The sequence below is a fragment of the Danio rerio genome, chromosome 19 (genome assembly GCF_052040795.2).
Source record: "Danio rerio strain M-AB ecotype USA chromosome 19, GRCz13ab, whole genome shotgun sequence".
Taxonomy (NCBI): Eukaryota; Metazoa; Chordata; class Actinopteri; order Cypriniformes; family Danionidae; genus Danio; species Danio rerio.
The window spans coordinates 46,877,501-46,899,615 of NC_141039.2; the positions used below are offsets into that span (position 1 = coordinate 46,877,501).

Below are 22,115 nucleotides of genomic sequence, written 5' to 3' on the forward strand. Positions count from 1 at the left end.
CAAGTCATCTGACTTGCCTGAGAACATTTCAAGGTCTTGTGTGGCTTTTTAAAGATGCAAAAACAATGCATTTTTCATATAAAGATTTGAAATATTTGCTAAGGTATGCAGCGTCTCTGCTAATAAACTGCAGCAAAAATAACTGTAATTATAATTTAATTAGAAAAAGGCAAGTTAATTAAAAATCAACTTAAAAAAGTGGATAAAAACTTTATTTTTAATGGGCGCATTTTACAGCAACAGCGGTTGAGTTGACCATTTTTAATCAGCTCATTTAGAGTCCGGCAGGAGAGCTTTTAGCTTAGCCTAGATAAATGAATCGGATTAGACCGTTAGCATCTTGCCCAAAAAAAGAACAAAGAGTTTCGATAATATTCCTATTTAACTCTTGACTCATTGCAAATTTAAATATTAATGCATCTACAGCAGCCATGATAGAGCATCAAAGGTCCTTGATTATTACTCCAGATTGAAAGTATAGTTGCTATATCCATGTCAATCTAGAAAATAGCAACTTTTCATTTTCCTTCCAACATAATGTAACAAAAAGTTGAATCAAGCTGTAAATATGAAAAATAAATATAAACTTTTTTTTCATTTTTGAGTGAGATGCTAATGATCAAATACAATTCCGATAGATTCATTTGGTAAATAGGATAATTATCTCACCCATTTTTGGAACAAGATGCTAATGGTCTAATCCGATTCAATGATCTATGCTAAGCTAAGCTAAGCTAAAAGTGCTCTTGCCAGACCCGGAGATCAAACGAATGGATTAACTCTGTGGACATTGTAAAATGTGTGTGTTCCTATAAGCTTTATTTAGCTGATCTCCAGGGGCCTCATGTATCAACGCTGCGTACGCACAAAAACTTTGTGTACGCCAGGTTTCACGCTCAGAATCGCTCACGTTTGGATTTACTAACAATGAACTGAACGTGGGAATGTGCGCAGCTTCATGGCAGCTTTCTGGCAGGCGTACGCACATTTTTTGTGCGTGTCTGTTTTATTTCCATTGGCGACTCCTAGAGGCAGTTGTGTTAAATTCCTCTCTACAAAGTGTCTGAGCCTTGCAATGGCAGCTGTATGAGACGGGTTCAGCAGGTATATAAGGTTTCCATACCATACATTTGACCAGCTAAACATTAAAGCACAATTTGCAGCAGTCGCCTGTTTTCCCAATGTAATCTAGCGATCTACCGCACACACATTGCTATAAAGACACTATCTGAAGATGAATTTGCATGCGTGAATCAGAAACATTTCCATTCAATAAATGTGCAAATAAAATATGATGCTTATTGATATGAACTTATTGATGATTCCTACTTGTCTTTCTCGTGATAAATAGTGGGCAAAATCTGATATGTTGCGGGGGAAAAAACAAGAAAGAAATCATCAGACGCTGGATTCGAGCCGAGTTCATGCTCGAACGGAACTATTCATGATTACATGCGTCTTACAAGGTGCGCCACTGAGACTGGTAAGGGTTCCGCAACATTTTACAAATATAAACCACACTATTTCTATCTCTAATGCACTCAGTGCGATATGTTCAGACCCAAGTGTGTTAACCGCATCAGTTAAACTCTCCCACTCTATTTTTTTCTTTTGTTGTTAATTCCGGAGAACAAACTTGCAAATAACACCGCTTTTCTCCGGTCTACCTCCAAAAGCAGCACCTCCAATTCACATTCTGTTCAAAGTTTCTCTTTTTGCTTGCTTTTGCCATTGCTTTTTCGTTGGGTTTTGCCATTAGCATAGTCATTAGCATATTCATACAGGGGAGGAGGCAGGGAGGGGTTTTGTGCTCGTGCATGTTGCGCTCAGTTTCACGTTCATTCGGATGTACAAAATAATATGCGTGAGATTCGGCGTACGCAGTGTTTCATACATCTGAATTTTTTTCTGCGTACGCACATTTACAGCTTTGTGCGTACGCAATGTTTTAGTATGATTTCCACGCAAGTCTTCGTACATGAGGCCCCAGGTCTGGTGGAAGCACTTTTAGCTTAGCTTAGCATAGATAATTGAATCGGATTAGACCATTAGCATCTCAATCAAAAAGCGAACAAAGAGTTCTAATCGTTTTCCTCTTTAAAGCTTGACTCAATGCAAGCTTTAAATATCATTGCTCCTGCTGCAGCCCTGGTACAGCAGCAGATTTCCTTGATTATTACTCCAGATTGAAAGTGTAGTTGCTATAGCCATATCAATCTAGAAATTATTCCTACATAAAGTAACAAAAAGTAGAATCAGGCTTGAGTAAGATGCTAATGGTCCAATTCAATTCAATGATCAATGCTAAGTTAAGCTAAAAGTGCTCCTTCCAGACCTGGAGATTGGCTGAATGGATTAAAAAGTGGATTAACTCTGGTGGGAGCGCTTTTAGCTTAGCTTAGTATAGGTCATTGAATCAGATTAGACCGTTAGCATCACGCTCATAAATGAACAAAGAGTTTTAATAATGTCTCTCTTAGCTTGACTCATTGCGAGCTTTAACTATTAATGCACCTACTGCAGACGTGCTACAGCAGCAAAGTTCCTTGATTATTATGCCAGAATGAAAGTATAGTTCCTATAGCCATATCAACTTTTAATTTTCCTTCCTACATACTGTGAATAAAAAAAATAAAAAAAAATAAAAAATAAAAAGAATTGAGTAGAATCTTTGGTAAATAGGAAAATTATCTCATCTCCTTGGTCATTTTTGGAACAAGATGCTAATGGTCTAATCCGATTCAATGATCTATGCTAAGCTAAGCTAAAAGTGCCCCTGCCAGATCCGGAGATTGGCTGAATGGATTAAAAAATGGGTTAACCCTGCGGAAGCTGTAAAATGAGTGTGTTGCTATAAGATTCATGCAGCTTTAATAAAAAAAAAAAAATATCCCTAATTTTGAAAATACCAAGCTTTACAGGTTCATGAAGTCCCACCACAGTCCCGACATTGTGTATGTAAATAGAATAAGCATACAGATTTCTGACAGAGCTAAAAACTGACCTTGATACACAAAATGAAAGCCTTTGGCCGTCTCTGGTCCAACTGTACTGAACTTGATAGTTATTTGATTTCCAGTACTCAAGGGCAGAGACTCCCCTGCAAAACACACACACACACAGAATAAATACACACGCCTTAGAACTGCATTATAGAGCACATGAAACATCAAGAGTAAGCATCATTCTTGAATCTTTTGGCTTCAAATGACTTCTGATATATGTATATTTGCACAGAGGAAGCGGCTGAATAGAAGGTTTCGGGTTTGCCTTGAACCATCAAATGCCAATAAACATCTTTCAGCTAAAAAGCCACTGAAGGATCCTACTATAGCAGACGTGATGACCACATTATGAGATAAACACACTGAATTTGCTTACACTACAACGATTTGTTTACATCTTCTGTGGTATTTTTATGCTCTTGCATTGACCATGTATTTGATAGCAGGATTGGTTTTGTGATGCTCTGTATGCTGCTTAGTCCTACAGCTCTTTTTTGCAATAACATCTGAACGTTTTAAAGCCGCGTCATAGGCTTGAGATGAATAATAGTCATGGATTAATTATGTGAAGTCCAGAAATAGGATATTAAGCTTGAGCTTTACCTGAGTGCGAGCCGGAGAGAGAGGACAGCAGAGAAGACTGTTGTGTCGGCCCATCATAAATGTCCACCACATCATTCAGAGACGTCTGGAACAGGACGAACTGTCCGAATAGAACTGAGGGAGATACAGACAGGAAAACAGGTCAAAAATATTGCTAACAGTTTTAAAATACAGCTACAAATGCTGTGTTCTTGACTTACAAGCCCATTTTGTCTTTTATAAGTGATTTACAAAGCATAAACAGTCCTTATTTCAGATTGGGACACAAGCTGAGTTATTCAAGCATTTATTACATACAAAGTAACTATTAGTATATGCCTCATTAATAAGATATATAAATGCTAATTTTAATAGTGTATTAATCGTTCTGAAGGATCTTAAAAAACACTAATTATTCTTAAATAACTGGATTGTAAAAAAAAAAACATCCTTAAAGTAAATTTTACATTATACATGTGCTTATACACTCATCGGCCACTTTATTAGGTACACCTGTCCAACTGCTTGATACTGCATATTTTTAATCAGTCAATCACATGGACCATGTCCATCCCTTTATGACCACATTGTAGGCATCTTCTGATGGCTACTTCCAGCAGGATAACACACCATGTCATAAAGAGCAAATCATCTTGGACTGGTTTCATGAACATGACAATGAGTTCACTGTACTCAAATGGCCTCCACAGTCACCAGACTCAATCCAATAGAGCACCTTTGGGATGTGGTGGAACTAAAATCTCTGAGCAATATTTCCAGTACCTTGTTGAATCTATGCCCCGAAGGATTAAGGCAGCTCTGTAGGCAAACCCGGTACGAGTAAGGTGTACCTAATAAAGTGGCCAGTGACTGAAGTCAAGAATACAACATTTGTAGCTGTATTTGTAAACTGTTTACTAACATCTATTAAATGTAAGGTTAATGCTTAAATAATGATTGAACTATTTTCTAATGCTTAACAAATGATTCATAGAGTGTAGTTATTACAAAGTGTATTGAATCAATCATTCACCGTTTACAAAACGCATACATTGTTGTTTTATTTCATGCTAAATACGTATTTTTTCATGTCTGAATTTTAATGAATCAATCAGTTCTTAAAGGGATAGTTCACCTAAAATTCTTCTGTTGAACACAAATAAAGATATACTGAAAACTGTTGAGAAAATAGTAATTTAAGTTTGATATAGGCACCCATTACCCAACACTATTCACTATCTCTTCCTTTAAGTTTCTAACAAAAGTAAAAAATTCATAAACGTTTAAAACCACTAAATGATTTTTTTTTGGGGGGGAACTATCCCTTTAAATCTAAAGTTCAACCTTTTAGTTAACTTCACGAGGCACTGAATTAAATATGCAATAATCACAAGAAGCTTTGTTTCTTCTTATTAGAAACAAAGTGTCATCTTTCAGATTCTGCATTTGATGAGGACATTCAGACACTGTACTAAATGCTGCTTTTTGCTCTTTGATGGCAACAACTATTATTTATAGCAATTAATGAGCATCTCATGTCTTGTAATTGCTCAATTAGTGTTACAGACATCAGAAAAACAATATGCCACATAGCATAGCATTTACCTCAAAAGTTTACTAGAGAAAAGAAGACTTAAGTAAAAAAAAAGTTATTGTGCATTAATTAGCCTATATATATATATATATATCCTCCTGAGACCCAAATACTTTTTTTTTTCTGTGATCTCCAACATCGTTTGGGTAAAAAAAAAAAAAAAAATACAATTTAGAGTTTTTACATTTTGTATTTATTTTTAATTTTACAGCATGTCCACTGTAGTGGACCACAGGACCATTTTGCGTGCTTTCATACCTGTGAATCGATTCAGTTGTTCCGTAACAGAGATTAACTACTATTATTAATAATATTGATTATTATTAGCCACTTTAAATCTTATAAATAGCTTGAACATGAACACTGCGATGCTTATGTGTAAAAATAAACAAACAAACTAAATAAATTGTCAACGTTTAAATTAAAATGTGCTTTTAAAAGTTCATTAAAAATGGTAGGCTACTGTAAAAAAAATCTCCTGTACTTAAATGTAAAGTGTTAACCTATAGTATCCTATTCATCAAAACCTGGAAATGTTTCTTGGACCAAATATAAGGCTATATATCATCATATTTATATATGACCATTTTTGGTACATTTTTAAATATATGTTGCATGTACATATGACATATTGGGTTACTCTGCGTACCACTAGAAGGAAGCCTGCGTATCACTAGTGGTAAACAAACCACAGTTTGAGAACCACTGCTCTATAGTAAGCTAATATTTGTTTAGTTTCCCCTCGATGAACAGTACTGAAGAGCAAAGTACAGTACAGACAACTTATCAAATCCAAGATTATTATGTACCGTTACACTCCAATTTTATAGTAATATTATCAGAGAAATTTTGTCATATGTTTAAGAATTCTGTTATCATACATTAATTTAAACACCACAAATGCATTGCAGAAAGTGAATGTCGCGATCACCAGCAATCCACTCATGGCAGATCGCTGGTGAACTACACGTCACATTAACGAACTACAAATCCCATCATGCCCTTTCATACACACCAGTTGCCAATCACCACTGATGACACACACACAGCTGAAACTTGTTATCGCTGATCATTCTGACTACTTATGCAGCAGTTCATTGCTGAGTCTTTGTTTGATGTTACTATTTGTTAGTGTTGCTATTTGTTTTGCAAATTTATTGGGTAATCTAATAGATAACAAAAAATAATACTCAGGACAACTACTGTTTTTATGTTGGGTTAAGGTTGGGTTTAGGGTGGAGGTAGACCTTAATAAAATACAATAAATGGCAAATTGAATTAATAATATAAATAATTTTTGTTAACTTCCAGCCGCAACCATATCTGATCTAGTTTTTAAACGTAGCCTTGTTTATTGTTATATTCTGTATCGCCGCCTATTTTGACCTAATGGCTATAGGATGAATACAATTTGTATTGTTCATATGTACCAGCAACTCCTGTACTGATCATTGCCTGCTCGCAAGACTATTCTTATTAAACCTACACTTAGATCCTTAGCTTTGTTGTCCTCGACTCACTCCCTCACGCAACAATGACATCGTGACTTTATGGGAACAAGTATGACAAGCTAGCTCTGACCGATGAATCATTTGTTGTACCCCTCATGTGCAAGTCACATTAGACAAAAGCATCTGCTAAATGAATCTATGCAAATGCATATTTTTATACAATAACTGCGTAGCGTACACTAACACAAGCTACCTCTCGACTGTTCAAACCCCAGCCAGAAGCTCACTAACAGTAAACCGAGAGCTTTCATCTTTCACTTCACATACTGTATATTTAGATTCCCAATTAGAAGCCACTAAGCACTCGTACTCAAGTATGACACTGAATCATTTGTCTTCAATGGTTTTGCGTGTTTTCAAGCAGCGAGAGCTCTCTGAGGTAATAGGGCTGTATGTTTATTTAAATCTTCTAAATTGGCCATCACACTGTAACATCTCCTATTGCGTTTGGGTATCGTGCTGAGCGCTGCTTTTGTCATCCGCTGGGCACACTTGTTTCAGTCTTATTTGCCGTCCAGTGCTTTGATGTTTCCAACGATAGATGAAAATCATCAGCATGCTCACTCATCACACTCAAAAAAGAAAAAGATAATCCCTCCTCATATTATGAGTAGACGTCAATGGGGCCTATCTTTGCTGGACATTTTTTGTATGGAACTTTCAACAGCGCGCATGGAGCTCAGTTAAAAACTGTTAAGTCCTGGAATTTATCTTTTGATATTGTCAAATCCTTTGTTTCTTTCTTCTAATGTAGAGCTTTTCTGTTTATATGGTCTTTATGTATCTTGTGATATAATAGTTAATTATTTTCACTTACCTAACTTTTACTCTGTATTTTTTTATTTTTATTTATTTTTTATACACAGCAACATTTAAACTTCTGTTATTATAGAACAAGTCTACCTGGGTGGGGGGTGGGGATTCAGGGTTGTTTTATGATATGGTCATATGCTGTATGCTCTCTATATTAAACAAACACTGAAATAATAAAAACAATTTTTCACAAAAATAAAAAATTAAAAAACAGGGGAAAACGATTAGCTGCATGTTCAAACTACGTGTTAAAAAGAAGCCTAAACAATACAATTGTTGACATTTTTTTTTTGGTCAACTTATTGTTATATGTTCAATCCACTTAAATTTAGAAAAATAAGTGAACTTAATCAGTTAGTGTTGGGAACATTTCATTTTAATTTTCATTATTAAAAGGATAGTTCATCCTAAAATATCATTGTTTACTCATCCTCTACTTATTCTAAACCTGTTCAAGTTGTTTTCTTCGGTTGAACATAAAGCAAAATATACAAAAACAAATTTAGAGAAAAAAAAACTTCATTAGTATATTTTGCTCCCGCTATGAATGTCAATGTGATCTTTTTCCAACATTCTTCAGAAGTTTAGAATTACTTGAGTGTGAGTAAATGGTGTGCAAAATGTTATTTTTGGATGAACTATCCCTTTAAATCCCATGTTTAATCTTCTTGTCTTCACTAGGCACTAAATTAAATATGCAATAATCACAAGAAGCTTTACTTTTGTTTACTCTGTCAAAAAAAAAAAAAAAAAAAAAAGAGAAGATTTTTTCTGCTGGTTTAAGATTAGCCAAAACAACACAATTCTTGACATTTCTTTGGGTCAACTTATTGTTTTATGTTTAGTTCACTTAAAATTGTGAAAGAAAAAAGTGAACTTAATCGTTCCGTGTTGGGACTATTTAATCTATTTCAACCTTTTTGATTTTAAAGGAAAAGTTCACAAAAAATATTATTTACCCATTCTTCATTTTTTCTAAACCTGTTTGAGTTTCTTTCTTCTGTTGACCACAAAGCAAGATATACAAAACAAATGTAGAGAAAGAAAAACTTCATTAGTATTTTTGCTCCCACTGTAGATGTCAATGGCATCTTTTTCCAACATTCATCAGACGAACATTTAGAATCACTTGAGTGTGAGTAAATGGTGTGCAAAATGTTATTTTTTGGGTAAACTATCCCTTTAAATCCCAACTTTAATCTTTTTCGTCTTCATTAGGCACTAAATAATAATGCAATATTTACAAAAAGCTTTACTTTTGCTTGTTTAAGTTTCTTCCTTCTGATGAACACAGATACACAAAACAAATGTAGAGAAAGAAAAACTTCATTAGCAGGCCTATTTATTGCTCCTATTGTGGATGTCAATTTCAACATTCTTCAGAATATCATCAGAAGAATCACTTGAGTGTGAGGAAATGATGTGCAAAATTTCATTTCTGGGTGAATTATCCCTTAAAATCTCAAGTATAACCGTTTAGTCTTCACTAGGCACTAAATCAAACATGCAATAATCACAAGAAGCTGTGCTTTACTTTTGCTTTCCCATCATACTCAAAAAAAGATGCTGCTTTTAAATGTACTTGTTTAAATGAGCCAAAACAAAACACAATTATTGAAATATCTTTGGACCAACTTAATATTTTATATTCATTCATATATTAATTTTCCTTCGGTTTAGTCCCTTATTTATCAGGGGTCGCCACAGCGGAATGAACCACCAACTGTTCCAGCATATGTTTTACACAGCGAATGCCTTCCAGCTACAACCTAGTAAGTTACACCCATACACTCTCGTATTCACACACACACACATACACACACACACACACGCACGCACGCACGCACGCACGCACGCACGCACGCACGCACGCACGCACGCACGCACGCACGCACACACACAGAGCCAATATTGTTTACCCAATTCAATTATAGTGCATGTGTTTGGACTGTGAAGGAGAACATGCAAACTCCACACAGAAATGCCACGGGCACAGCCGGAACCTGAACCAGCGAACTTCTTGTTGTTAGGTAACAGTGCTAACCACCATGCCGCCTGTTTTATGTTCAATCCATTTACATGTGTAAAAAAATTTACTTAAATGGTTTGTTTTGGGGCAACATGAAGGAATTGTTCTGATGCAACAATGAACGCAGCATTTTAGTGCATCATCATCATCAAATGCAACCCTGCATCTTTAGCAGTAGTGAAAATTGAACAAAAAACTGCACAATGACCAAAACAGGAGAAAACAGTTGTTCATGTATGTAGTCTAATGACCTTATTGGCATCTCTCTCGTGTTGCCATAGTGAAATGAATAGAAAAAAAAGAAGGGACTTTAAATATAGAAAGCTCAAGTGCCAAAAAGCAGCTCTCAGGAGTGGATGAAATTAGTCTGGGCACAAATTCAGGTGTTAAAGCGCGATATAAAAGCAGTAAACGGAGGAAATGTAGGGGACAGGGCTTCCATTCTTCAGCTTCATCCCTCAACGGCGTCTTTGAAAACTGGCACAGAATCCAGTGATTCAGAGGATGGATGGAGCGCCTCATATGCTCAGCATAGCCGCCGCGTGATTAAACAGTTCTCTGCTCAGCAATACAAGCGTGTAATCAAACTCTTGCAGAAAGCAATTTTCAAAGAAAGAAAGAAAAAAAAAAAAGATTTATTTGTCATTTGAGGTAAACAAAGAGCTTGATTACCTGGAGCTGATTGGCTTTATTGGCACTGCATGCGGCGGGAGTTCTGGACAACTAATGACATTTTCACCAGTTTGAGTTCATCATAATCAAGGTGATACCGGTCAGTGAAATCACAGGGAAAACTTTACTCAAATTTATGTTTACTACACCTGTGCGGTCTGTAATCTATGATTCATGAAGGATTTTTTGTACACAGTCAAACGCTATTTAAGAAAGCCTGATTCCTGAAGTGTTTTTGGGGCTTGGTACAAGCACCCTCTTGAAATTGCTTCGTTTCGTCTTATTATGATGCTTTCCTATATTTCTCCAAAGTAAATAAGATGTTTGAGTGTCTAAACATGCTCAAAAACTCATGAAACGATTCACACATGACAGAAGTGGCAAAAATTCACATCGGAAATAGATCCAACCCAGGCTCATTCTGAAAACGTACCCCTATATACATCTCTAGAGCGCCAAATACGTCCCAGGAGCTACATTTTTTTTGCAGTTTTTGCCAATTCACCAGAGGCCGCTGTGTACACTTTTTTTAGACCTCAAAGTTCTCTTGCGAGTGCCATTTACAACTGCTGTTTTCATCTAAATCCACCTAAGGCCGCTGTCGACTGACTGACTTCCCTGGACTCGACCGACAGTTTTAAAAAGCAATCCAGAAAAAGAAAAGCCCTCGCTTGATTTTTACCACGCTTTCAGCTTTTACCACATTCTCACCATGTATTTGTATTTTATTTTCTGGAACTGTTCTTCGCCAGACTAAAACCCTGTCGTCATGATGAGTTCCTCTCTGCGTCTCAAGTCGGCTGACATACAAAGCGAGCCACCGGACATACTAGTAACAGCGGGAAACTGGCTCGCATGGTTCAGGATTGGTAGAGCTACGCATCGATGTATTTGCTCTTCAGTGTTTGAACTCTCAGTAATGATTTTAAACCACACTGAACTGAGCTAAACTGAACTGAACTTAAACACTAAAAAATGAACTAACCTGTTCCAGTTACTATGACCACTTATGTGAAGCTGCTTTGACACAATCTACATTGTAAAAGCGCTATACAAATAAAGCTGAATTGAATTGAATTGAAAGTCGTCCATATGGAGGTTCAAGAGTTAGTTCACACTTGGCTCATGATTCATATATAGCTTGTTTGGCATGCTGTCCCGAGAGAGAGCCCTGAGCTCAAGAGATCCTCGAGCCCAGAGCTCCCCCTTTTTTAGATCGACCTCAAACTCCCCCACTGCTGAGGCCAAGGCGAACTTCCTGAGAGTAAGACATTGGAAAAAAGATTTAGGCTTATTTTATCTATAGAGCACATTTGGATGGTGGGAGGAAACCGGGGAACCCTGGGGAAAGCCACGTGGACATGGGGAGAACATGCAAACTCCGCACAGAAATACCGGATGGCCCAGCGAGGACCCGTCGCCATTGGTATTCTTGCTGTGAGGCAACAGTGCTAGTCACTGAGCCACCGCGCCGCCCATTCTGGATAAAGGTGGAAGAAGGGGAGGAGGGGGGTTTCTTCTAGAAGAAGATAGTTGTAGAAAGGAAATGAGGATATATATTGTGACTTAGGAACCTCTGATTGGAGGATCATGATTAATTAATGTGGACCAGCTGGGTCAATCATGAGCACATGCTGTTCTCGAAATTAGTTTAAAATTAAACTTCACTAAGCGGTCAGCTGGTAAGCACGAAAAGGAACTTACTTTAAACTTGTTTGGAAAGTTTACACACCGCTCTGTAGCATTCGTTTTAAAGATGAAATGCAGCCATATTTACTTCTGGCTACATAATTCGTGATCTTCTGAAACCTACATAGGGCTACGTTTTTAGAATGAGTCTATGCTGAATAGTACTCAGTGTTGGAAAAAGGCTTGATAGCACCACCTATACACTTTTGACAAAGTGCCCATTTTTAAAGAATTATTTTCTGCGGAATTATTTTGGGAGTATCATAACTAAAACCTTAATATATGAAAAAAAAAATATCTTTTTAATTTTTATTTAATGTTTAAAATGCAAATTCAATTAGATCCACTTAATTTGGTAAATAAAGCAAGTTTGTCATATAATACATCTAGTAAAAGACAGAAAATATTACAGTACAAACTGCATTGTACATAAATCAGTTGAACATTTTCAAATTAGTCAATAATATTACTGAAATTAATAAAAAACTGAATGAATAGAGATTTACACACATTTACTCAAGTAAATAAACAGAACTAATGATGGGCTAAAAATTTGCAGAAAATCAGCGGAATTCTGCACGCGCAGATTCCAGGTGGGCCTACTTATTAGGCTGGACGTATGATAGCACTGTAAAATATAAAAAATAAAAAAAAATATTAAAATACATTTTAATAAGCAGAAAAAAAATCAAGAAAAAGGTAAAAAAAAAAATTAAATTCAGTTTCTTAAAATTATTTCTTATTAGCTATATTCACTGAGAAATTAATTTAAAAAAATAATTTTCAAAAGGGCGTGTACTCATTTATGCTGAGCACTGTATATTTAATTTGCTCTGTACTCTACTGAAAAGCACTTTAGTGCAACTGTGTGCATCTGAAACACCTTCTGCTACCCTTGACGTGCTTTTAATTACGATATATATTTCTTTTGTGAGTTACTTTTGAGATACATTTGACATCAGATTTTAATGGCACATGAATATTACATCAATATGTTATCCGCATTATGTTTTCCCAAACAGAACCCGTTTTCTCAGCTTCCCTGATGAGGATGTCATCTCGTCTTCATCTTTAAAACTTTCCCCGAGTAGCAAAGCGCTGCATTAGTGACCCCTGGCCTAATGTAATTATAATGGCCCTGGTATGATTACAACCATGTACTACTTAAGACTTTTCCATTATTCATAGCAGCGTAAAAGCATGCATGTCTTTTGCTGAGATTCCAATGATAAAATAAATGAATAAATAAACTGTAAACTGGCACATTTTCATTTGCAATTTTTTTTCTTTCAGTCCAAATTGATTTGTTTCTTCTCATTGCCCCATTTGGTCGGGTGCATGCGAGCGGAACCTTAACGGGAACGATTGTTTTGTGACACGAAGTGGTAATTGTCTTGGCATCGCTAAAGCCTTGGAGATGGGGAGACTCAAGAATAATGCATCGAGGACCGTCTCTATCTTCTCTTCTGTTGTTCTTATCAAAGGCATAGGGGACAAGACGACTCCCAGCACGCAAGCTGGCAGCAGACTTGATGAGCCATGATTTATTTCTCAGAGTTTGCAGCCACCTTCGCTTTCAGAAGTGCCCACAATGAGCACTGTAGATCAGCTCCAAATGTCTGTCGGCTCTTCTGCGGAGGCAGACTGACTGAAATCAAACCTCATAAGAGACAGATTTGGAACGGCAGGAAATCGTATAAATATTGAATAGGAGACTTGCAATAGAGTTTGGCAGTACCTTGTTGCTAAACCAGTGTTTCTCAATCCCGGTCCCACAACGCTGCACTCAAAAAAAATCGGTTGTGCTCTTGTTCAAACTACTTCTTTAAATTAAGCGGGAACAACAAAATTCTTGAGACTAATTGTGGGAGGACTTCATTGTTTTATGTTCAGTCCACTTCAATTTGTTACTTCAGCTTAATCGATTTGTGTTGGGACAACATGGATGAATTGTGTGGAATTGTGTGGTCGAATGTTTTCTTTTTTACATCAGACAATCGTTCTACATTTACATTTACATTTAGTCATTTAGTCGACGCTTTTATCCAAAGCGACTTACAAATGAGGACAAGGAAGCAATTTACACAACTATAAGAGCAACAATGAATAAGTGCTGTAGGCAAGTTTCTGGTATGTAAAGTGTAAGAAGCAGAACATTAGTAATTATTATTAATATTTTTTTTGGTAATACAGTTAGCGGTAGAACCAGAGAGGCAATTGCAGATTAGGAAGGGAAGTGGAGACTAATTCTAATTCAACAACAAACTCCCTAACCCTATCCCACCATGATTTCCGTTTGAAGGGAGCGCGTTTCATTCAAATGGCATTTTAGAGTGTGATACGTTCATTTTTATTGTATTTCAACAGTTCATACTTGGATATTGCTTGACGCTATTAGCAGGTTTAGCATGCTGTCCCAAGAGAGAACCCGGAGCTTGAAGATACAGTCAGAATTATGAGCCCCCCTTTGATTTTTTTTTTCTTTTTAAAAATTTCCCAAATGATGTTTAACGGAGCAAGGAAATTTTCACAGTATGTTTGATAATATTCTACACTACGGACAATTTAGCCTACCCAATTCACCTGTACCGCATGTCTTTGGACTTTGGGGGAAACCGAAGCACCCGGAGGAAAGCCACGCGAACGCAGGGAGAACATGCAAACTCCACACAGAAACGCCAACTGAGCCGAGGCTCAAATCAGCGACCCAGCGACCTTCTTGCTGTGAGGTGACAGCACTACCTACTGGCTGTTTATTTATAGCCCCTTTCAAACAGTGATACCAGTAAATATCCGAAAAAATTACCGGAAAAAGCGCTGTTCACACAGGCAAGAACGTTTCGGAATTTTCCGGAAAAGATCATTCACACATCTATTCTAAAATACCGGTAAATTCTGACATCATTAATCAAAATGAGCTCTAAACGGCTGCTATTGAATTTGTAAATGTAATAGGGATCCTGCGCAATGGTTTCACTTTTATTTAAAGCTTTAGCATCCATGCAGCTTATCCCAGAGACACAGGCAGAAGCGCAAATCACAGCTAAATGTTTACATATTTGACAACATTACAAATTCTGTGGATGGATAAGTATTGTGAACAAAAAATAAATAAAAACATGGAGGAACACTTTCACATGTCGAGATGTACATAACAGAGAAACAGAGCAAGGAAATTGTCACAGTATGTTTGATAATATTTTTTTCTTCAGGAGAAAGTCTTATTTGATCTATTTCGGCTAGAATAAATAGTTAGGAATAAGCAGTTTAGAATTTTTTTAAACCATTTTAAGGTCAATATTATTGGCCTCTTTAAGTCATATATTTGTTTCAATGGCCTAAAGAACAAACCACCATTATACAATAACTTGCCCTAACCTGCATAGTTAACCCAATTACCATAGTTAAGCCTTTAAATGTCACTTTAAGAGGGAGAACATGCAAACTCCACACAAAAATGCCAACTGACCCAGCCGAGGCTCGAACCAGTGACTCAGCGACCTTCTAGCTGTGAGGCGACAGCACTGCCTACTGCGCCTCTGCGTCGCGGTAAAGACCCCACCTTAATTGAAAAGTAATTGAAATCGACATTCAGAGCCTATAATCGATCAAATTTTCCAGGTCAATTTTTAAAAAAATTGCTGATGAAAAAGCCTTTTTGGCAAGTAAGTTATTAAAATTATCGTTATTGCAACACTTATCAACACACATTTTTTCAATATCATGAAGCTCTACGGCAAAATCCGCCATAATAAAATAAGTTTTTGCATAAGTTGTTAACTACATAGGCCTTCATTGCATTGCTATTATCATTAATAGACGTAATGGAATATTCATTTTTAAATGATTGCAGCCTGGGGTGACGCAGTGGCGCAGTAGGTAGTGCTGTCGCCTTACATCAAGAAGGTCGCTAGTTCGAGCCTCGGCTGGGTCAGTTGGCGTTTCTGTATGAAGTTTGGATGTTCTCTCTGCATTCATGTGGGTTTCCTCCGGTGCTCTGGTTTCCCCCACAATCCAAAGACATGTGGTAAAGGTGAATTGGGTAAGCTAAGTGAAGTTTATTCATAAACTAATTTCAAGAGGAGCACGTGATTATGATTGAACACGGCTGGTTCTGCATTTGCATGCTTGATCCACCAATCAGGCCATTCCCTAACCACTATAAAGAGCCAGGGTTTTTTCACTACAGTCATCTTCGATTTGAAGAATCCCCCCTTCCACCCCTACCTTTTCACCTTTCTCTCCATAGGGCAGCACGGTGGCTCAGTGACTAGCACTGTCGCCTCACAGCAAGAACGTCACCGGTTCTAGTTCCTTAACAGGCCGGTGGTCGTTTCTAAATCTAAAATCTAATAATGCAGCATATCTTTTAATAGCTTCCAATCTTAGTCTTTAGCTATTATCAAAGGGGAGTTGTCGAGATCTACCTGAGCTCGAGGCTCCCCTCTCTTCCTCCAAACGGGAGGGAGCCCAGGGCTCAAGAACCTTCGAGCTCAGGGCTCTTTCCCGGGACAACATGCCAAACTTGCTTATAATTAATCATCAGCTAAGTGTGAACTCTTGAAATTGTCCGTAGTGTATGAGTGTGGATGGGTGTGTATAGATGTTTCGCAGAGATGGTCGCAGCTGGAAGGGCATCCGCTGCTTAGAACATATAGATAAATTGGTGGTTCATTCCGCTGAGGCAACCCTAAATTAATAAAGGGACTAAACCGGAAAGAAAATGAATGAATGAATGATTGCAGCCCTTAATCAGAATTTACTTTCATTTTTTAAATGCAGGCCTACTATTTAAATCTACGTTTTTGACAAGAAAATTGTGAGAAAATTCCCAGAAAACAAACGCTCCCTCATTAGGAGTTTGCAGACTCATTCTCAGCATCTTTATGTCCATTTGTTGATTATTTAAATTTTCCTGCAGCCCTTTTTTTTGGATATTGCATGCTAAACATGTGTAAGATACGTGAGCATTACTGTGACAAGAAACCAGAGTGAGGAAAGCTCTGAAAACTCCTCTGATAAAGATAAAACTAGAGGATGCAGGAATCAATATTCACAGCTCTGAATGTTTACACACTGCTCCAGCTGTCCTCTCACAAACAGAATACTAATTGGCCAGATCTCTATTTATAGCGCTGGCTCTTTCCACTAATAGGGTAGACTTTGTGCCCCATCACATTCTTCACATGCACAAAGCCCGCTCTGTGCTCGGAAAACTATTAGATACACAGACAGTCCTTTTAGAATGTGGGATTTTTAACCAGTGTGTTTTGTTTCTGATTGCCTTGTTGGGGTTAGTAAAGCTGCACTACTAAACACATTCTCCAACATCTACGTTCATACTGGATTTAATCATCCTGGAAGTAACAATATAATACATGATTTTTATGATCATTGGATGCTCATCAATGGGTCGGCACAGTGGCTAGCACTGTCGCCTCACAGCAAGAAGGTTGTTTGTTTGAGTCCAGAGTCAGTTGGCATTTCTGTGTGGAGTTTGCATGTTCTCTAAGTGTTCGCTATAGGTGAATTGGGTAAACAATATTGGCCGTGTGAGTGTGTGTGTGTGTGTGAATGCGAGAGTGTATGGATGTAACTCAGTACTAGCTTGTGGCTAGAAGGGCATTCGCTGTGTGAAACATATGCTGAAATAGTTGGCGGTTCATTCAGCTGTGGCGACCCCTGATAAATAGGGGACTAAGGAAAATGAATGAACCTAAAACATTAAGTTGGTCCAAAAGAAAATTGTGTGAATGAGTGTGTATTGGTGTTTCCCAGTACGGGGTTGCATATGGAAGGGTATCTGCTGCGTAACATATATGCCAGAATAGTTGGTGGTTCATTTGCTGTGGCGACTCCTATTATATCAGACACTAAGCTGAAGGAAAAAGAATGAATGAATGAATAAATGATTGTTTATCTATGTGAAGCTGCTTTGTCACAATCTGCATTGAATAACGTGTGATAAACATACAAACAACCAGATTTGACTGTAATCAGTGCAAAATGAATACTTTTAATATACAAAAACATGTATTGATCATTAAAAAGGTTCTATGTTTATATGTTAATTTTAAAATGTGGGATTTTTAACCAGTGTGTTTTGTTTCTGATTGCTTTGTTGGGGTTTGTAAAGTCGCACACCAGTAAAACATTCTCCAACATTATCATCACAACATAATACATTCATTCATTCATTCATTCATTCATTTTCCTGTCGGCTTAGTCCCTTTATTAATCCGGGGTCGCCACAGCGGAATGAACCGCCAACTTATCCAGCAAGTTTTTACGCAGTGGATACATACCCTACAGACATATAGCCTACCCAATTCACCTGTAAAATATAGCTTAAGAGGGCTAATAATTTTGACCTTAAAATGTTTTTTTTTTTATATATTCTTATATTCTAGCTGAAATAAATCAAATAAGACTTTCTCCAGAAGAAAAAAAAAATATTAGTGAAATACTGTGAAATTTTTTTTGAACTGTTAAACATCATTTGGGAAATATATATATACACACACACACATACATATATATATATGTGTATATATATGTATATATATATAGGGCTAATAAATGTGACTCCAACTGTATGTTATGATGAGCATCTGACAATCTCTACAGACAGTGTCCATCACGCTAGCGTTCTCACAGAGGCAGTTTTCTGCCGAGCGCTTCAGAAGATTGGCCTCCTCCATACATCCTCATACGCTTAACACGCTCTGACAGATGCTTACCGGCTGCTATGGAAATGAGCCCTGTGATTAATTCACACCTTTTCCCTCTTTTTTTCATGACTTCTACAATTCAGAAATAAAAAAATAAAAAATGATCTGTGCTACCCTGCGTCTCCGTCTCTGGAGCTGGACTGGATCACCAATTCAATTTGCTTTCTGAAAGAAGCTCGAGCGAACAGGGACCAAATGCACCTTCTCTGTCTGAACACTCAGGTGGAGAGATTTTAGACTTTTATTAGCATAAGCTGCAATGCATGCTGGGATATTAATCCTGCAGTGTTTTTGTAGTTAGAAGAAAAAAAAAATCAATAAAAAATGTTTCTAAAACCTGGCGTCACAGTGGCGCAGTGGGATCACCTCACAGCAAGAAGGTCACGGGTTTGAGCCTAAATTGGGTCAGTTGGCATTTCATGAGTTTGCATGTTCTCCCCATGCTGGCGTAGGATTCCACAGGGTGCTCCGGTTTCCCCCACAAGTCCAAAGAAATGCAATATAGGTGAATTCGGTAAGGAATAAAGGTGAATTTGGTATAGAATTAAACTTGACTTGCCTTGCAAAAAATAAATAAATAAATAAATAAATAAATGAATGAATGAATGAATGAATGAATGAATGAATGAATGAATGAATGAATGAATGAATGAATGAATGAATGAATAAAAAGATTCCAATGGCTGCGTCTGCTCATATGTGAAGAATAAGGTCAATACTCAGGGAAAGTCAATGGCAGAGACTCTTGAAACACTGTTGTGGATCTGCTGGCTGGATCTGGACATCAGTGGATGTCCACAGGGACTGAGAAACACACAGCCTGCTGGATCTGCTTGAGGATGAGAGTCCTCTGGGTTCAGTGGATGTGCAGCAACAAACACATCCTTTACTGCACATCCACAAATCTGCTCAAACGCTTCAAACCTCAGTAGACTGCTCTTCTTTCAACACTGAAGCTTATTTGGCCAATATTTCTTGGTCAATACATCGAAAATATATACAGGGACTGGTAAACTGGTAAAATGGAAATGACAATAAAAAATAATGATAATAAAAATAAAATAAAAGGCACTTTAACATGATTTACTTCATAAATATATTTCTTGGTCGATATACTGAAAATATATAAAGAAATGGGTAAATCGATAAAACTGGAACTGACAATTAAAAAAGTCATACATAAAGTAAAATTTAATACACTTGTACAATATAATTAATTTATTACATAATTATGCACAAATATACTTTTTAAAAATTCTTAAAATCTACAGTTGATATATCAATACTATAAAAAAGGATAATGATTTACTAAAAATCCATGCAATAAGACAAACTTTTTTAGAAGTATAAGAACTGTTAAAAAGTAATATTAATAATAATAATAATATAACAAAATTACCTTTGAACATAGTTTAGTCCTAGGAGGTTAAGTAATAATAAATAAATAAATAATTCATTAAATAAATAAATACAAATATAATCAAATAAAAAATTTATTAATTCATATTGAATTTAATATAAAAAATATATAAAAATGTACAAAAAAACTGATCTTTTTTTGTAACAACTCAACATGTTTTCAAAATATAAAAAAAGATGAAAAGAAAATCAAATATAAAATAATTTTACCTTTGGAACATAATTTTGTGTCGATGTTTAAATAAAATAAAATAAAACAACCTGCTAAAGTAATTTGGTTTTATTTTATTTTAATATACTAAAGATGTTTAACACATTCTAAGCAAAATGGTTTTAATAGCCAATTTCATTCATTCATTTATTTTCTTTTTCGGTTTAGCTCCTTTAGTAATCCAGGGTCGCAACAGTGGAATGAACCACCAACTTATCCAGCACATGTTTTACTCAGTCTGATTTAGCACTCATACACTACGAACAATTAAGCTTAGCCAATACACCTGTACCGCATGTCTTTGGACTGTGGGGGAAACCGGAGCACACGCAGGGAGAACAGGCAAACTCCACATAGAAACGTCAACTGACCTAGCTGAGGTTCGAACTAGTGACCTTCTTGCTGTGAGGCGACAGCACTACCTACTGTGCCATCTAGCTAATTTCTAATAACTTTAAAAAAAATTCTTGCAACAAGTCAAAATTTTACAAAGTATGAAAACTGTGAAAATATAATCATTAAAAAAATTACTTTGGAACAGACTTTAATATATATATATATATATATATATATATATATATATATATATATATATATATATATATATATATATATATATATATATATAAAATAGTCCAAAATTTAAATAAAATCATTTTGAAAAATACATTAGTATGCAAAATAAAAAAAATGAATTAATAAATAAAAACAATACATATAAATATAAAAATAAATAAATAAAATAAAATAAAACAAACATACAAACAAACAAACATACAAAAAAATAATAAAAAAAATAAATAAAAATAAAATAAAAAAAATCTCAGGCAAAAGGCTAGCAGGTCTGTGGCTTGCTTCACATCTGTATCTATCAATGGCACAATGCCTCAGAGTGTGCTTTTATCACTTCATACATGAAACATGATTCTGTAAACAAGACCCAAGAGCCATTTTTGCAGCATATGAATAATTGATGGATAACATGTATGAACCCTGAGCCTCGGCAGAATCCATAAGCACAGGCCAGCGGTGAGAGTCTGATATCAGCATCAACGTCACCACATGATGGAGACAAAGAAACCAGGAGAAAACACAGACATACAGGAGAGAAAAAAAAGAGCATTTCTCTTTTCTCAATGCATTAATGGAGAAACAAACACTCTGAACTCTGACTGTCTGTCAGAGGAAGCTGATGATGTGGAGAATACAGGCCAAGTGCTGAAAACTACATATGTTTGTATTTACTTAAAGGTTAAAAATAAAAAAATAAATAAGTTGACATTTTTTATAAAATGTTTTGATCACCTATTTTCATTGTAAGTCAGCAACAGTCAGTTTAGGAAGTCAGAAATTGTAGCAACTGGTAAAATAAAAATAAAAAATAACAATAAAATAAAATGAACAAATTAATAAATAAAATTAAATATTGTGAGATTTTTCAAGTTAAATAAAATTTAAAAAAATTATTAAACAAAATAAAATAGAATAAAATAAAATAAATAAATACATAAATAAATAAAACCTTCTGAGAAAATATTGAAATTCTAATACGAAACTGTGAGATTTTCCAAGTAAAATAAAATAAATACAATAAAAACAATTAAACTAAATAAAATAGAATAAAATAAATAAATAAATAGGTAAACAAATAGATTAAATTACATACTGTGAGACTTTCCAAATAAAATAAAATAAAAATATTTTTTTTCACAAAAATAAGTAAATAAATAAGTAAATAAATAAGTACATTTATTTATTAATTAAATAAAACCTAAGAAAATGTGGTAAATAAAATTAAATAAGCAAAACTAAATAGAATAAAATAGAATAAAATAATAAATAGAATAAATTAATGAACA

General features: G+C 35.8%; 2 protein-coding genes across 19 annotated transcripts in view; both read right to left on the reverse strand.

The window, feature by feature from the left end:
- The window catches only part of ppt1 (palmitoyl-protein thioesterase 1 (ceroid-lipofuscinosis, neuronal 1, infantile)), an 847,627-nt gene that overhangs the window by 661,789 nt on the left and 163,723 nt on the right, over positions 1 to 22,115 (reverse strand). The window lies entirely within an intron of this gene.
- The window catches only part of csmd3b (CUB and Sushi multiple domains 3b), a 1,026,877-nt gene that overhangs the window by 269,940 nt on the left and 734,822 nt on the right, over positions 1 to 22,115 (reverse strand). For all 18 annotated transcript variants that reach the window (XR_015517226.2, XR_015517225.2, XM_087296029.2 and 15 more), the window contains 2 exons: positions 3,609 to 3,722; positions 3,005 to 3,100 (listed from right to left, as the gene is read on the reverse strand). Coding sequence is in view for 16 of the 18 variants with exons in the window: in XM_087296029.2 (XP_087152155.1) it covers positions 3,005 to 3,100; positions 3,609 to 3,722 (210 nt within the window). In the remaining 2 variants the exon portion in view is untranslated. The remainder of the gene's footprint in view (positions 1 to 3,004; positions 3,101 to 3,608; positions 3,723 to 22,115) is intronic.